The 16,342-nt window shown below is 38.7% G+C and overlaps 1 protein-coding gene across 14 annotated transcripts in view; it reads left to right on the top strand.

Annotated features, from left to right (window-relative positions):
• The window catches only part of NFIB (nuclear factor I B), a 686,817-nt gene that overhangs the window by 409,271 nt on the left and 261,204 nt on the right, over positions 1 to 16,342 (top strand). For 10 of the 14 annotated variants that reach the window (XM_069765080.1, XM_069765026.1, XM_069765061.1 and 7 more), the window contains exon 2: positions 3,408 to 3,939. In XM_069765080.1, coding sequence (XP_069621181.1) covers positions 3,408 to 3,939 — 532 coding nt within the window. Of the gene's footprint in view, positions 1 to 2,955; positions 3,122 to 3,407; positions 3,940 to 16,342 lie in introns of those variants that run through there. The other 4 variants (XM_069765098.1, XM_069765042.1, XM_069765070.1 and 1 more) reach the window with 2 other exon arrangements.

Below are 16,342 nucleotides of genomic sequence, written 5' to 3'. Positions count from 1 at the left end.
GCCCTGTAAAGTTTTATTTCAGTTCTCCATTTAGGATAAGTTTTATGAGGTCCATTTTCTTGGCGAGCGGTACCTATGAAAACAATCCAGATGCAGAAAGAATCTGTTAATGAAGTTCGCTGTATAGTGGAAATATACATAGATTGTAGTGTGGTTGGAAACGCATCGATTAGGCAGCTATACGATAACTTTGTATGTTCGTGGTATTCTATGCTTTTCAATATTATACTTTAGGCCTATAGCTGGGTAAACAAGGTCTTCTAGCCTAGTTATGTATATGTACAATATATATATATATAATGTACAATATATACAGTATATATATAGTTTCATATATAGCTATATAGCATACATGGAGAGAGAGTTGCATCTAGGTTGCTTAAATTATAATGGAAAGTAATGCGTATCAGGGCCTCACTGTATTTTTGTTGCCTGTGCAATGTTTCATGTATATTCATTTGCATTATTCAATCATTATTAAGAAGTATTGACTTTTTATTGCTGATATCGGGCAGTGATTGCTTTTATTGCCTGTATTTTTGGAGTTTTTATAAGCGGTTGGGATAATCATTTTGCATTGTTGATCTTCGATGTGACTATATGTACATGTATAATTTTCAGCTTGGATGATGCATAAGTATGAAATGTATTTGCAGTATCTATCTATCTATCTATCTATCTATCTATCTATCTATCTATCTATCTATCTATCTATCTATCTATCTATCTTACACACCTGTACTTTGTATCTCCCCCACCTCATTGTAGATTGTAAGCTCTCACGAGCAGGGTCGTCTTATTTTGCTTTATTACTGTATTGTTAACATTGTTGTGTTTGAAAATGTTAAACTGTAAAGCGCTGCGGAATATGTTGGCGCTATATAAATAAAGATTATTATTATCTATCTATCAGTCTGCACACCCTTGCACGATTGTTAAGTCTATATTTTTCTTTTCAGTGTTAGTACAATTTTCAGAATTAATTTATTAGGGTTTTTCTTTTTGTCCAAAGTAAAAGCTTTTCTGAAATGTTATATAGGTAGTTTAAATAAAAAGGCAGGACAGAAAAGGAGTTAGAAGCTAGGGCAGCCTTACTGTGGGCAGCAGGGCTGCTTGCTGAAACTGCTGCCTTCCCACACAAAGAACAGATTGTAGTTTAACTCCCTCTTCGGCCTTGTCAAGAATAAAACCTATCAAGATATATATATATATATATATATATATATATATATGTACTGTCTTGACGACTATTATTTTGCGCCTTAGCATTTTCATATATTTAAATATATATATATATATATATATATATATATATTTTTTTTTTCATGATGATAATCCCCCAACAATTTAATTTGGATTTTGTATGATTTCATGAGGCCACCCAAAAGCGGTCAGGCCGCAGTTTACAATCACCAGTAAGACAAAATTATTAAATGTGCTATCATATATGTATGCAAAATAGATAAAATATATATATTTATATATATATATATATATATATATATATATATATATATATATATATATATATATATATATATGTATATATATTGAAAAAAGACCTAGGTCCATCAAGTTCAACCTTTCTCCACCAATTATACATTTTGTCACTAGACTATCTATAATCCACAACGTTATGTGTACTGAGGAAACTATCAAGCCCTCTTTTGACAGCTGTCATAGTGTCTGCCATTATGTGTTTGTGTATGTATATATATATATATATTAGGATGCATATTTTGTTCTTGTTGTGATTGTAGAATAGGAATGTATGACATATATAACCTGCACGCTATAAAAGTGTTTTTATGTTATGGACAGTGTATTGAAATGTATGCTTGTTACCCCTTAAATAAAGTTTAGCTGAAGCTTTTGTTTCTGCTATCCCGGTTAGGGTAGGTATGTGTACAACCTAATATCCCAGTCCCAAGTACATAGTTTAGACACATTTAATTTGTTTATAGAGTGCTTCACTGAGATGATTAGTACACATTGGTTGACATGGCCATTATAGTGAGATTAGAATATGTTGTGACTCCAACAACATGATGGTGTAGGAGTTTCGTTATAAAAAAAAAAAAGTGAAATGCTTGGTTTGCACAAATTCCTTGCTTGTCCAGTGGTGCCCTCATAATGTTGGAGCACGCAGTGAATGCCAGCAGCATGCCAAATTACCGTTTTTCATTATCTACTTGTGATAGATTTAGAACTGATTCAGTTGTGGAGGGGGCAGAAATCCTCTTGTATACAGTGCTATGCATATGACTGCATAGCTATAAAGGAAAAGGATACCAAAAAGCTTATTTTCACCATAACACTATCACGATCTCCCACTATGGTTTTCAGGTTATGATCTGTGCATATTCATACTTGTGAGCTGTGCTACACATCCATTCAATGCTAGTCTGAGTCTGTTTTTTTCTAAGTGTGATACACACTTATTTCTTAGTTTCCTGACGCCTAAAGTAGTCTAGGGGGAAAGCTTTTTGTACATAGTGGAGTTTTCAATTGAAATAGTATTTGTAAAAGTATTCCCCATGCACTTTACGCTTTGCTACTTATGAATACATGACTAGAATTCAATCCCATAGGGTCCAAGGAGTGATATTAAATTACCAATTACCTCGGGTGCTTATTGAGAGATCACTTTTGCTAATTCAGTCTTATTGGACATTTTGGTAATCTTTGTCATTTGTAGAAAACTGTAATTTTTCTTTATGAAAAGTGTTTGAATGCTAATATTATGTTAGCATAGTATTAATATTAAAATGTGCACAAAAACTACCTTGAGATATTAAACTGCTGCAACCCCCATTCTTTGGTAGCCTTGTCATTGGACTGGTGTAATTCTAGTGCAGGAATGCCTGTCTCTCTAGATAAGAAAATGGATCAACTTTAATAGCGCATGCTCGCTATGCCAATAGCAATGTCTTGCTGAGAGCATGCTCTGAACGCGGGAACTGTGTGGTACTGCACAGAGCTGGTAGCTTTGCTTTGTTTCCCTGTGCCACCGAGAGGAGAAATGAACTGTGGCATCCGCTGTTATCTACTGAAAATTTAGCTTACGATTTTAACTGTATAGTGTTCTGTTTGGGGAAAAAAGATCCAGTCATTGAAAATGGTACTGCTTCATGTCAACGTGATAATGGAAAGAAAGCCTTAAATGTTTGGCTGAATGTGTTGGTTTCTCTTTTAGAATGTTTTGTACAGGACACTACTGGTTATATTTAAAGTAAAGTCATCAGTATTATATGGTCTCTGTAATTACATACATATGTAGAGGGGTCGGACATTTATAATTGTATATTTTTTGTTTAAAATTCCTTTTTTTTTTTGTTTTGTCATGTTTCAATAATTCCTTCACAATTGCTTGATCTAATTTTCCATTTCTTTTTTTTTCATTTTAGGATGAGTTCCATCCATTCATTGAGGCACTTCTTCCTCATGTCCGTGCAATTGCCTATACATGGTTCAATCTCCAAGCCCGTAAGCGCAAGTACTTCAAAAAACACGAAAAGCGGATGTCGAAAGATGAGGAGAGAGCCGTCAAGGATGAGTTGTTGAGCGAGAAGCCAGAAATCAAGCAGAAATGGGCATCCAGGCTTTTAGCCAAGCTGCGCAAAGATATCCGCCAGGAGTACCGGGAGGATTTTGTGCTTACCGTGACAGGGAAGAAGCACCCCTGCTGTGTGCTATCAAACCCAGACCAGAAGGGCAAGATCCGGAGGATTGATTGCCTACGGCAGGCCGACAAGGTCTGGCGTTTGGATCTGGTCATGGTCATCCTCTTCAAAGGCATCCCCCTGGAAAGTACGGATGGGGAGCGGCTAGTCAAATCACCACACTGCACCAATCCAGCACTTTGCGTCCAGCCACACCATATAACTGTATCGGTCAAGGAGCTTGACTTGTTCTTGGCGTATTACGTACAGGACCAAGGTAAGTTCCTTTTTTCCCCAACTATTTGATCCTTTTGACAGCGTCCAAGGTCACAGTCTGTATTTGGATAATGTACCGTCAATGTTTCTACAATATGTACTGAAATACCACTTATCTCAACACACACACGTGTTTGTGTGTGTGTATATATATATATATAATATATATATATATATATATATATATATATACATACAAGATGCAAATAGTGTTCTGAGTCGTAGGACATGGAGAGAAGATATGATGCCATATGTGTGGTATGTTTGGAGTTCTTCATATTTTGTATAAGTGTTACCAGATTTATTCATTCTAGAAACATGCATGGGTAATGCAGACAAAATTGTGCATAAATCTAGATATGGCCTAGGTTAGTGGGGCTTGTGTTCTTCCTTGCCTTAGACATTTTTAACCAAACTTACCAAGATGCATGATTGGAAGGCTGCGCTGGCGATACGCATTCTCCATTTGAATCCAGTACACTTATTAAAGTTTTGTGGGTCAAACTGTGGACATTAATATTCACAATTTCCCTCGGAAGGTTTGATATTTTCTAATTAGTTAGTTTGCTTTAGTTCCTGCTAATAAATGAATAGCAAATTCCCCTTTAATTCCCAGTGTCCTGTACGATATTCCACGTAATGCCTTTGTGAAGCTATGAAACAAAACCTGTTACTCCTCCTATTTAGTACACAATGAACTCCTTGACTTGACATTACTGTCTGATAATGCAGTGCATTCATTATTATGTTGTAGTAGTGGCATTAAGTACATGGAAATAATAAGATAGTAAGAACATGGAGGCCAGAGATGACAAGAAAGGATACATTTCTGTAATTCACTTATAGAACATATTTGGGGGTTCCTGTTGCAAGGCCAGGTATTTGCCAATATAAGAAACATAGACTAATAACAATTGGGGGTCACTGGCTTGCACTTAGTTGATTTGCTTCTATCTATTCGACCATGTCTGACTCTTGGATACTCTGTAGACCAGTTCTACTTTTTAATAATTGGGATCATGCGATTGTTTGTTTCCTTCCTCCTCTCATACGGTTTACACTATTGTCTGCAGCACATCCTAACAGATAATTTTTATGTCAGCATTAAAAATGAGCGAATTATCGTATGATTGGTTAGCCATGTTTGGGCGATGATTGTGAATGTACACTGGTAAAAGCAATCCTTTTAAACCCATGTAAAAGGCCCCTGAGTAGTAGAGTTCAGTCAGTGTGAGACCTCTTCTTTTCACCTTTTCACTCTCAAAGATCTTGTCATAGGAAATAGTCCATTTGTACTGTGGGGACTTCAGACATGGCCCTGACTGTGACAGGACGCCTCCAAAGCCTAGATAGTATACTCTGATAGCGCGCCCCACAGTGATTTTTCACACCTAAATGAATGTTCCTATTAGCATGTTAATGAGTCTCTTGAAGATTTCTTCATAATCATTTGACAAATGACTTGTGTTTTCTATACTGGCACATATTTACAGTGAAAATACTTCATTTTGATATGTTTCATAATCCCTTCCACCGAAAAAGGACTTATGTGCATGCAATGAGCATACTTCATGTCCACTTTTTCACAAAACACTGAGGTGGAAGAAGGGTCCTCAGATGACCCTAGTGATTCACAACCGTACCTGCTCCTTGTCCTTAGCTGCAGGTAGCAGTAACAATATTTCACTCCTGTGGTAAGTTGGGTATTAATAGACCTGTTACCCTATTATTCTATGGACGCCTCAGAAGACTGAATAAATTAGATGGTCAGCTCTTCCACTTCCAGGCTGTAAGGGTTTCATGTATTTATAGTGCCTGGGATCAGTACAGCTGTCCTACAGAAATGCAGATAGACAGTGGCTGGAGGAATAAGATATACACACATGATTTCAGCTTCAGGTAGAGCCTGTGGTAGAACAGAAAGTGTACTTCTTCCTGGTGCATAGAAATGAAAAAAGCAACATTTAATAAAAGGACAGCCTTATGAAGAAGCTGGGTAACTTTATTCACTTTGCCTTAAAATCCCAATCGGGAGCAATTTTAGCACAGTAGTGGAATTTCAATATGGTTCATTTAAACCAATTTCCCAAATCTCTTGTTATTTTTTATTTAATAGTATTTCACAGTGAAGATAACTTCTTTTGAAGAGCCGCTGGCCTATTAATTGCAGGTCTGGGCTTCCACGTTGTAATCAAAGAGGGTTTTTGTAATAAAACTTTCTCTATACTGGGATTTCAAGTTGGTATATGTGTATGAATGCCTCCCAGACAACGACATAAGATCTTTATAGTCATGGTCGGTTTATTTTCTTAATTTACTACACATGTAATCCTGTAATATTTCCCAGTTACTATCAGGCAGTTATACCAACATGTGGATTCTGCCAATATGATTAGGACCTATTATTGGACTGCTGAGTTGTGAGAGGGCTTGTGGTGACAGCACAAAGAGTTAAAGCATCAGAATTTTTTTTTAACCCTTCCTTTGGTTGTTTTGAATTTGATTTCTGAAACCTGGTATTTGTGACTGAAAATATTTGGATATGCTATTTGCAAAACATCGACCTGACCTTTCCCAAACTGAAAGTAGAATATCAAGAAAATGTTGATTAATCTGTCAAGTACACTAATGGAAATCAAAGTGAAAGCTTATTACTTCACATGGAAGTTGTCTCATTTGGGAGTAGAACACCTACGGTAAATTGTGTTTTTTTTGTTAGGCGGATGATAGAGAATGTACGTGTTACGTACATGTACAATTTTCAGCTTGGATAATACATAGGTATGAAATGTATTTGCAGGGTCTATCTATCTATCTATCTATCTATCTATCTATCTATCTATCTATCTATCTATCTATCTATCTATCTATCTATCTATCTATCTTCCCATGTATTTATACATTTGCGCATGTAGTAAGTGTTAGAATTTGTATGTTGCTAATGAAGAAGCGTGGTTAAACCATTGCATTCATACTAGATGACGAAGAGAATGTGTTTTTTTTAGATGCCATACATGAAAAGAGGATGGGTAGCTCGAATGCCAGTGTTGGTTGGCAGTGGCATTAGGATTGGCATGAGCCCCTCTTTGTTTTGCTCAGAAGGCCTGTGATTCGCTGGTTGGCATCCGCATTGCAGTCTTGAGCGATGCTTCAATATATTGACAATTTCCAGACATGGCAAAGTCAATAAACTGTGTTCTAATCTTTTTTTATTTCCCCAAATATTATCAGATTTATGATATTTGGTATTACATGCAGATACACTATAGATATTGTGATGGTATCATTTTTACTTTTGCAACGTCAGTCTTAAATGCACTTTGCTATATAGACTCTTGCGCTTTTTAACTATTTATTTGCTGGAACTTTCTGCAGATGGAATTTCTTAGCCCTCTTTCTTTATTGTTGGATTAAAGTATTTAGGAAGAGTGAGTGTGTTTATAGTGGATAATCTGCAAATAGAAGAAAAAGTACCATAAAAAAACATCTATATGTCCAAGATAACTGAAGGGAATAGAATCATGTATAACATGTAGTATGTAGTAACATGTAGCATCACGCATTCAATCGCTGCACTTGCTGTAGACATCTTTATATGGACTTCTTATTGTCATTCTGCCAGGCGTTTCTTTTCATTTATTTTATACATTCTTTTTTCTCCCCTTCTTCTGTGGACTGCTGCTTTGAGATCCGCCATTTTGGTTGTCAAGTGCCAAGATTAGAAAAAAAAAGGCAGAGAATCTGCATGATGCCAATAATGGTTGCCACTGGCACCGAGGTTGGCATCAGTTCCTCTTTGTCTCGATTCTGAATGCCTTTGATTCGTTGGTTGGCATCCGCAATGCAGTGGGCAAATTGTAAAGTTTTTTGACAATCACAGAATGAAAGCCGCTTTACGTGCTTGTTTCAGGGAAAACCACAGCTTTCAATGCCTCTTTGTCTGTGTGAATGTACATGTGTCTGCCTAGTGTGTGTATATATATATGTGTGTGTGTGTGAATATGTGTATCTATATATATATATATATATATATATATATATATATATATATATATATATATATATAATAAAGAAAGGATGCTAATATTACAATATTTCTGATCTCGGTAAATAAGTAAATAAATGTATCATTATAAGCAATAAATGTGCTGTGATGTGTTGAAGTTCATCTGACTGAGAAAAGCTGGGCCAAGCAGTTCAGTTCACAGGAGCAGGGCTAGGGATTGGTTGGAAAGTATAAATATCTTTGGTGTGTAATGATGGAAATGATACCACAATTGTGTATGATCATATAAAAATGTAGATAAGTGTTGTACAAAGTTCCCAGCAAGGATATGTGCACTCGCCTTGTAACCTGACATTGATTAATGATTTTCACATTATCAAATATAGCAAAAAGTCAGACACTGAGAAAAGGAAGTACATTACACATAAAAGGCATTTTAATGAGTATGCACCTAAGGGGCATATACACAGAGATGAAGACGAAGCCTAGCTGTGCTAGACGTACATAGCTGTACTAGACCCCTGCTTATGATAACTTCTCATATGTCCTATCATGTAAATATTGCAGAAAGACAGTACTTCTCTTTTTGTAAGTATCCTGTGTTTTATCCCAGATGAGGAGAGCTCTGACTTTCCCTAAATGTCCAGATATGAATGAAGAAATGAAGGGACCTTTTACCATTAGACTAAAGGTAATAATGTACTGCAGCCTGTCCTCCTGGAAGTGTCCTACTTTCTAATAAAGGTGTTATTCATTTCTGATGCAAAATCTAAAGTGTTACATAATAAATAGCGCTGTTAATCCTCGACCCATTAGAACATTGGAAAGATCTAAATAACTCTCTTCTGCAGATATGTTAGGTGCTGCTGTCAGATAAGAAAGGACATCCTGTACAAGTATCGGACAAAAGAAATGTCATATATTACTATAGGATGGCTCATAGCACATGAAGCTGATCGGTAGCTCATTTTCCCCTTCTGCTTGTCAGTATCTGTTGTGTGTGTTTTTCAGCATGCTCAGATTGGAGGTATCATTTGTATGGTTTTTGCACAATAATATGCATGGTCCAGATGGTGACAGTAGGTGAGGATCTTAGTTCTCAGGAGAGATTTGTGAGAAGGGACAAAAGTAGACACATTACAAAACCTTGATATACTGAGCATGCATTCAGTGCATCATGGATGCATATTAGTTCTCATATAAATAGGATCTCATGCGACTCCACAAAGCATAGTAATAAGAGGATAATTTACCTGAAAACTATCAGTCTCCTATAGTGTGATTTCACTGAACAATACACGCTAGAATTTTCCTATACACAGGATGGCGACAAATCAATAAATCAGTACATGAAGCCAAAAGCCATGTCTTAAATATTGAAATCCTACGAGGTGAGGTTGGAGCATTTGGGATTTTTTTCCTGGAGAATTGCAAAGACACTTCTCATCCCCTATGCTCTGAGGGCCATGTGGCAGACTGAGTGGCAACTGTGAGACACACAGGGCTCAGCTGTCATTAAGGGTAGCCTGGCACCCGCTTCTTACTAGGGAATAAAAAGCTGTTAGCTGCCTGCATATTGTGGCTTCCAACTCCCCAAAAAAGGAATCAGCTGGAAATACGGCATAATAAATAAAAGAATAATACACTACTCTATTTTATGGCTGGTGTTTTTTACCAGCACATTGGGGGGCATGGATCGATTTATCCTGCATAATTAGTACATTCTAACAAGAGAAAAAAATTTAATTTCTAAGCAGGAAGCTAGGGTGGTGAAAGGAAAAGAAGTTACATAGGGTTAATATGAGGCATGTTCTCATCCCGCTGTCTGCTGCTGCTCAAGTGTATTAAAAATACTTTTTATATTCGTTGCTTGTTAGGAACACCCTAATCAGTGCTACTACTGTATCACCGTCCGTTCTGCACTTTTATCATCTTGTTTTAGGACACTATTTAGTTATATTTTCAGAAAACTATATTAACTATAAAGTAATATATATTTTCACATTAGAAACAAGGGAGTCATCTTTATTGGTGTAATACATGGAAATTCAATGGAGATAGATGATATGTCTACTTTTTATTTCATCATTAACACTACACAACAGATAGGTTTAATGAATGCCTGCAAGCAGCAAATCATGTCCTAATGGTTCATTACTATCCAGGCCAATGGTAATCTACTTTCATCTTCAGATGTCATTGCTGTGTTTGTACTGTTGGGCAGCAGGGTGGCTCAGTGGTTATTACTGTAGCATTGCAGTGTCGGGGTCCAGGGTTTAACTCTCACCAAGCAGTTTGTGTGGGATTCCTCCTGCGCTCTTAAGACATCCTGATGGGAAATTTAGAGTGTGAGCCTCAATGCCTGTGAAGCGCTGTGAAATATGATGGTGCTGTATAAGTGAATAAAATTAATAGATGATACATACAAAGGAAAAAGACAGTGGATGTTACCTTAGCACGTAACTTACTATGTAAAAGTCCAGTATGTGTTGGCAGCATAAAAACAACATTACTTTTGCCATCTTTGTGAAATCATTATACTGCTGTATTTTTTCAAAGATAGCTATGGAGGATAACGACTATATAAAACATAACTTTTAATATAATAAAGTTAAAACTCTTGGATCCCAACAAAACACATACATAAACCAAAGAAAACGTGCTCAAGTGAACCAGTGCTCAAGATAAAAATATGGAACAGTCTTACCAGTCTAGACGGACGTATAGAATAAATGTCTCCCAATCTCCCAGAGTTGAGAGTGGTGGTTCCAGGGCAAAGGGCAAAGGGTGGGCATAGGAATGCTTCCACTATCTTCCCTGTAGCACCCTTGTATAGCTCCTGTCCTGACAAGGACAGGCCCCGAGTGAGCCCTACTATGGACACGCACCATCCAATATGTAAACCCAAAATGTCTATTATCTCTTGGGAGATAGTGTATGTGTTTTGTTGGGATCCAAGAGTTTTCACTTTATTATATTAAAGGTTATGTTTTATATAGTGGTTATCCTCCATAGCTATCTTTGAATTGTCAAGCCCTGAGGGTATATATGCGGCGTGGCTTTCTTCACGCCATAGCTATTCCTGCTGTATTTTTTCTTGTGCTTTGTACAACAGTCGAAACAATTCCCACTACAATGGAGTGTAAAGCCCTATCAAGTGCATGTTACTGATTTATTTTATTATCAGAGGCCATGTTTTCTACAGTTCGTAGCTGCTTCCCTTTTGTTTTACATTGAGTCAGCAGTTTTCTGGATGTGATTATACAAGCAAGCAACATATCCATAGTAAAGCCATTATACATCATGGTTTGCGTACTAATATTTCACAGCATGCCTTCAACACCTGGGGTGCAGATAACTAAAGAAATCTAACGTAACAAAGCTCTTGTCATTGAATTATTTTTAATATACTGTTACGCTTTTCGAGGAAAATAAAATAAAGCCTGCACACTTAGATCAGCGCTGATGTAATATAAAGCTAAGCGCTCAAATCGTGCCTCCAAATGATAAATACCTTATATAAAGTATATTAAGTCAGCGCCCATACTCTATGCAATGTATACTTCCAAATTTCTATAACACTAGAAGTTAAGCTGTGGAATCGTTTTTTTGTGCTATGCTGAAATATTGTAGCCAAAACCGAAAATTCTGCCTCCACATGGTATATAAGTTGTAAGTTTCCACATCCGCATATGTAGATGATTTACGTGACTTGGATCAAGAGAGGCAGCATAGTTTATTTTTGCCCAAATGCCAAATAGAGGGGCAAGTAATATATTGTAACAGTGTCCATTAAAGGGAACCTGTCACCCCCAAAATCAACGGTGAGCTAAGCCCACCGGCATCAGGGGCTTATTTACAGCATTCTGTAATCTACTATATAATTGTCTAAGCATCACTTCCGTCTGTCCTTCTGTCTTTCTGTTTGTCTGTCATGGATATTCATTGGACGCGGCCTCTGTCTGTCATGGAATCCAAGTCGCTGATTGGTCGTGACAAAACGCCCACGACCATTGCCACAACCAATCGGCGACGGCCACAGTCCGGCGACAATATGGCCGCTCTTTCCTCCCCGCAGTCAGTGCCTGCTCCATACTCCCTTCCAGTCATCCAGTCAGCCCTCACACAGGGTTAATGCCAGCGTTACCGGAGCGCGGTGTAACGCACTCCGGTTACGCAGCTATTAACCCTGTGTGACCAACTTTTTACTATTGATGCTGCGTATGCAGCATCAATAGTAAAAAGATCTAATGTTACAAATAAGAATAATAAAAAAAAAAAGGGTTAGTTATTCTCACCCTCCGACGTCGCGTCCTGTCCTCGGCAGTGCAAGCGGCAGGTTCCGGTGCTGAGGATGCTATGCGAGAAGGACCTGCCATGATGTCACAGTCATGTGACCGCGACGTCATCACAGGTCCTGCGCTCATACCAACCCTGGGACCGAAGCTGCCGCGTGCACCGCACACAGGCGACAGGACTACAAGGGGCCCTCGGAAGGTGAGCATATGTTTATTTTTTAACCTGTTACATACGTAGCTGGGCAATATACTACGTAACTGGGTAATATACTACGTGGCTGGGCAATATACTACGTGACTGGGCAATATAGTGCGTAGCTGGGCAATATACTATGTGGCTGGGCAATATACTACGTGGCTGGGCAATATACTACGTGGCTGGGCAATATACTACGTGGCTGGGCAATATACTACGTGGCTGGGCAATATACTACGTAGCTGGGCAATATACTACGTGGCTGGGCAATATACTATGTGGTTGGGCAATATACTGCGTGGCTGGCCAATATACTACGTGGGCTGTGCAATATACTACGTGGACATGCATATTCTAGAATACCCGATGCGTTAGAATCGGGCCACCATCTAGTGCTGTAGATAAGCCCCCGATGTATCCTAAAAGATGAGAAAAACAGGTTAGATTATACTCACCCAGGGGCGGACCCACTGCTGGTCCGGGGCCTTCCATCTTCTTACGATGAAGTCCTCTTCTTGTCTTCACGCTGCGGCTTCTGCGCAGGCGTACTTTGTCTGCCCTGTTGAGGTACTGCAGTGCGCAGGCGTCGGGAAAGGTTAGAGAGACCCAGCGCCTGTGCACTGCAGTACTTTGCTCTGTCCTCAACAGACCGCAGTGTGAAGACCAGAAGAGGACATCATCTGATGAAGATAGGAGGCGCCGGACCCAGACCAGCAGCAGGACCGTCCCTGGGTGAGTATAATATAACTAACCTTTTTTTCTCATCTTTTAGGATACATCCGGGGCTTATCTACAGCATTCCAGAATACTGTAGATAAGCCCCTGATGCCGGTGGGCTTAGCGCACCGTTGATTTTGGGGGTGACAGGTTCCCTTTAACCCCTTCAAGCCATAAATACCTATTGATTCAAAGTGTTAGGTTTGCATTTTTCTTAAATACTTTTTCATAGATTTGATGGAGGTCTGGCAAGTATGACCCAGGTGAAATGGTATCTATTTTAAAGACTTTTGCACCACTGAATTGTGGCAGTTCTTCAAGACCTACTCACATTATTTGTTGATTTTTTTTCTTTTTCGCTTGATAGCTGATCAAATGTTAGCACGATCACTTTCATTGAAGGCTTATTTGAAACCTGTATGTCCAGTCTTTTTTCTCCCTGGTGCTATAGTAACTCCACAAAGGGAAACTGATGTAAGAACTGATCCCATAGTTTACTAGGTCATCATTCACATCACTATGCCCTCAGAGGAGCTGGATTCAAAAACACTGCATCTGGCTCTTTTTGTGCAGGTGCAGTAGAAGCTGGTAAAAAAGCATGCCCCAACAGTTTTGACACCCATCGTGATCAGTTAAGGCTGGTTTCACATTTGCGGTTTTTTGGGTGCGTTTTTGCGGTAAAAAACGCAAAAAAACGCATGGTGAAAAAGCGCATGTAAACGCGTGCAAACGCTGCGTTTTTTTGACGCATGCGTTTTTGCATGTGGTGAAAAAAACGCGGCGTTTTGACGCGTTTACATGCGTTTTTTCATGCGTTTGCGTTTTTTAAAAGCATGCTGAGAAATGTGTGACAGCTGCTAATCATCAAAATAAAGTAAAAAACCCACTATAAACAGAAATAGGGTTAGGGGTAGGGTTAGGGGTAGGGTTAGGGGTAGGGTTAGGGTTAGGATCCCTTAGGGTTAGGGGTAGGGGTAGGGTTAGGGGTAGGGTTAGGATCCCTTAGGGTTAGGGGTAGGGTTAGGGTTAGGGGTAGGGTTAGGGGTAGGGTTAGGGTTAGGATCCCTTAGGGTTAGGGTTAGGGGTAGGGTTAGGGGTAGGGTTAGGGTTAGGATCCCTTAGGGTTAGGGGTAGGGTTAGGGGTAGGGTTAGGGGTAGGGTTAGGGGTAGGGTTAGGGTTAGGATCCCTTTATCACCTTTATGTTGGGGGGTGGCATATCAGTGTGTTTTCTGTTTTTTTAATAAAAAAACGCATGCGTTTTTAACGCAAAAAAGCATGCACAAAAAAAGCCTCTCAAAAATACTGCAAGTTGCATTTCTGAAAATGAACGCATGCAGAAAAAAAACCCCATGCGTTTCAAAACGCGTACAAACAAAAACGCATGCGTTTTCAATGTTAAATATAGGGAAAAAAGCATGAGTTTTTTTGAAAAAAAAAACGCAGACAAAAACGCAAGTGTGAAACCACCCTAAGGTACAAGAAGACTGAACTTATACTGGCTTTCTGCTTGCAGTATGAATAACTAGAAGTTTGCAATGATTTCCTTCCACTTTTTACGTGAGCCATGTTCATTATTTTCTCTGTCGTGGAGAGCAGTTGAATGGGTTAAAGGCTTTTCAGTCTCACAGAGACTTGAAGACAGCAGCAGTGCTCCAGAATAAACAGTTAGGCCTATTGAAATTCTGAATTCATTTTCAACTTTGGTTTGTGGTTGAGCCTTAAAAACACCCAAATTAATTGTTTCCAGCAGTAATTTCCAACCTTCTGTTGTTTTTAGGTGCCGTTCAGCCAGCTTTAAAAGTATTCCAAGTGAAAAACGAAACAAACTGTTCAGATTTGAGGACGATTGTCTGATTTTTGAACCCTTAAGCACATGCTGCACAAACCACTATAAATTTGTCCTGCCACTGTAAAAAAAAAAGGGAAAAGAAGAAAAAAACACTTGTTTTATGTGTTTTGTCTCCACTTCTGCCCATAATGTCAGGGACCCCTACTGAGTAATGCAATTGTTAGTGTTAGGTTTAATTGACCAGAGCTGATTTGTTAAAACAATTCATTAACGAGGGCAGTAACCGGCCAGCCCAGGCCAAGTTTGCTACCTGAATCCTTTGACCTCTACAGCCGTCTGGGTCAAGGGACGCCTGGCAGCCATTTGAACTCTCCCTTTGTTTGCTGGTGTCACTGTTTTCCCTCTGAATCTTTTGTGGTTACAGCTGACAAGTAGGCCTCAGCCATGGCTTTACACACCAGTGGCTCTCAAGAAATCCCTCGGGAGGGGCCCAGTCTTCTGTTTGATGTGGTCTGGCTGTACTTGTTACTTTTGTTTGCTGACAGTAATGGGGACAAATTGGCACAAGAGGTGTCAAGAGGATTTCCAGCTTTTTAGGAGGAGACTTCATTTCACCTCTCTGGCTCTCTGCCTTTTTTTCTGGTGACCCATTCACAAATCTCTTTAGCTTCACAAAGCTGTAAATATTATACTACAAACGTTAATCATTTCACTGCATAGTAAAATAAATGCATATAACGGTAACAGGAGACGCTACTGACAATGATGCTGACTTACCGTACTAAAGTCTAGAATATGTCAGCAACATAGTCTGCATGAAGAAGAGCTAGTTCTTCTAATTAACTATCTACCTGCTGTTACTAGCAAGTTTCCAGTATTTGAAAAAGCACCAGCGATCCTTCAAAAAGCACATACGTACTGCACATTCTTATAATGTTATCATGAAAATGGATAAATTCGACTGTTTGGCAAATCATCAAATCCTAAAATTCAGGACCATAAAAGGGTATGAGCACACGGCGGCAGTGTTTTATACTGAAGCATCATTTCTGTTGTCTTGCTTGTCATTTTTGTAGCTGACATATTTTTGGGGGAGAAATTTTATAGATAAAATAGTGGCAGGTTCCAAGCACAAGCCAACTGAAAAATGGTCAGGTCAGTTCTTTAAAAGCCCAAAGTGGTTAAAAGAATTTACAAATGAATGAACGTAGGCATAGCAAGTTGTTTTAACATTGCTGTCTATATGTTAATTGTTTTTTAATTTTTAGTCCTTATTGAGGGAGGTTTTCGACAAAAAGGCAAAAATTACTGGAAAAAAATATAATTTGCACATGCCCTAAAAAGGTTTTTGATGCTTTTTGCTTAACGTACTTTAATCACTCTTTAAGGCTCAGTCC

This window comes from Ranitomeya imitator, chromosome 1, assembly GCF_032444005.1.
Source record: "Ranitomeya imitator isolate aRanImi1 chromosome 1, aRanImi1.pri, whole genome shotgun sequence".
Taxonomy (NCBI): domain Eukaryota; kingdom Metazoa; phylum Chordata; class Amphibia; order Anura; family Dendrobatidae; genus Ranitomeya; species Ranitomeya imitator.
The sequence above is the reverse complement of the archived record's forward strand: the minus strand, read 5'-3'. Positions and strand labels throughout refer to the sequence as shown.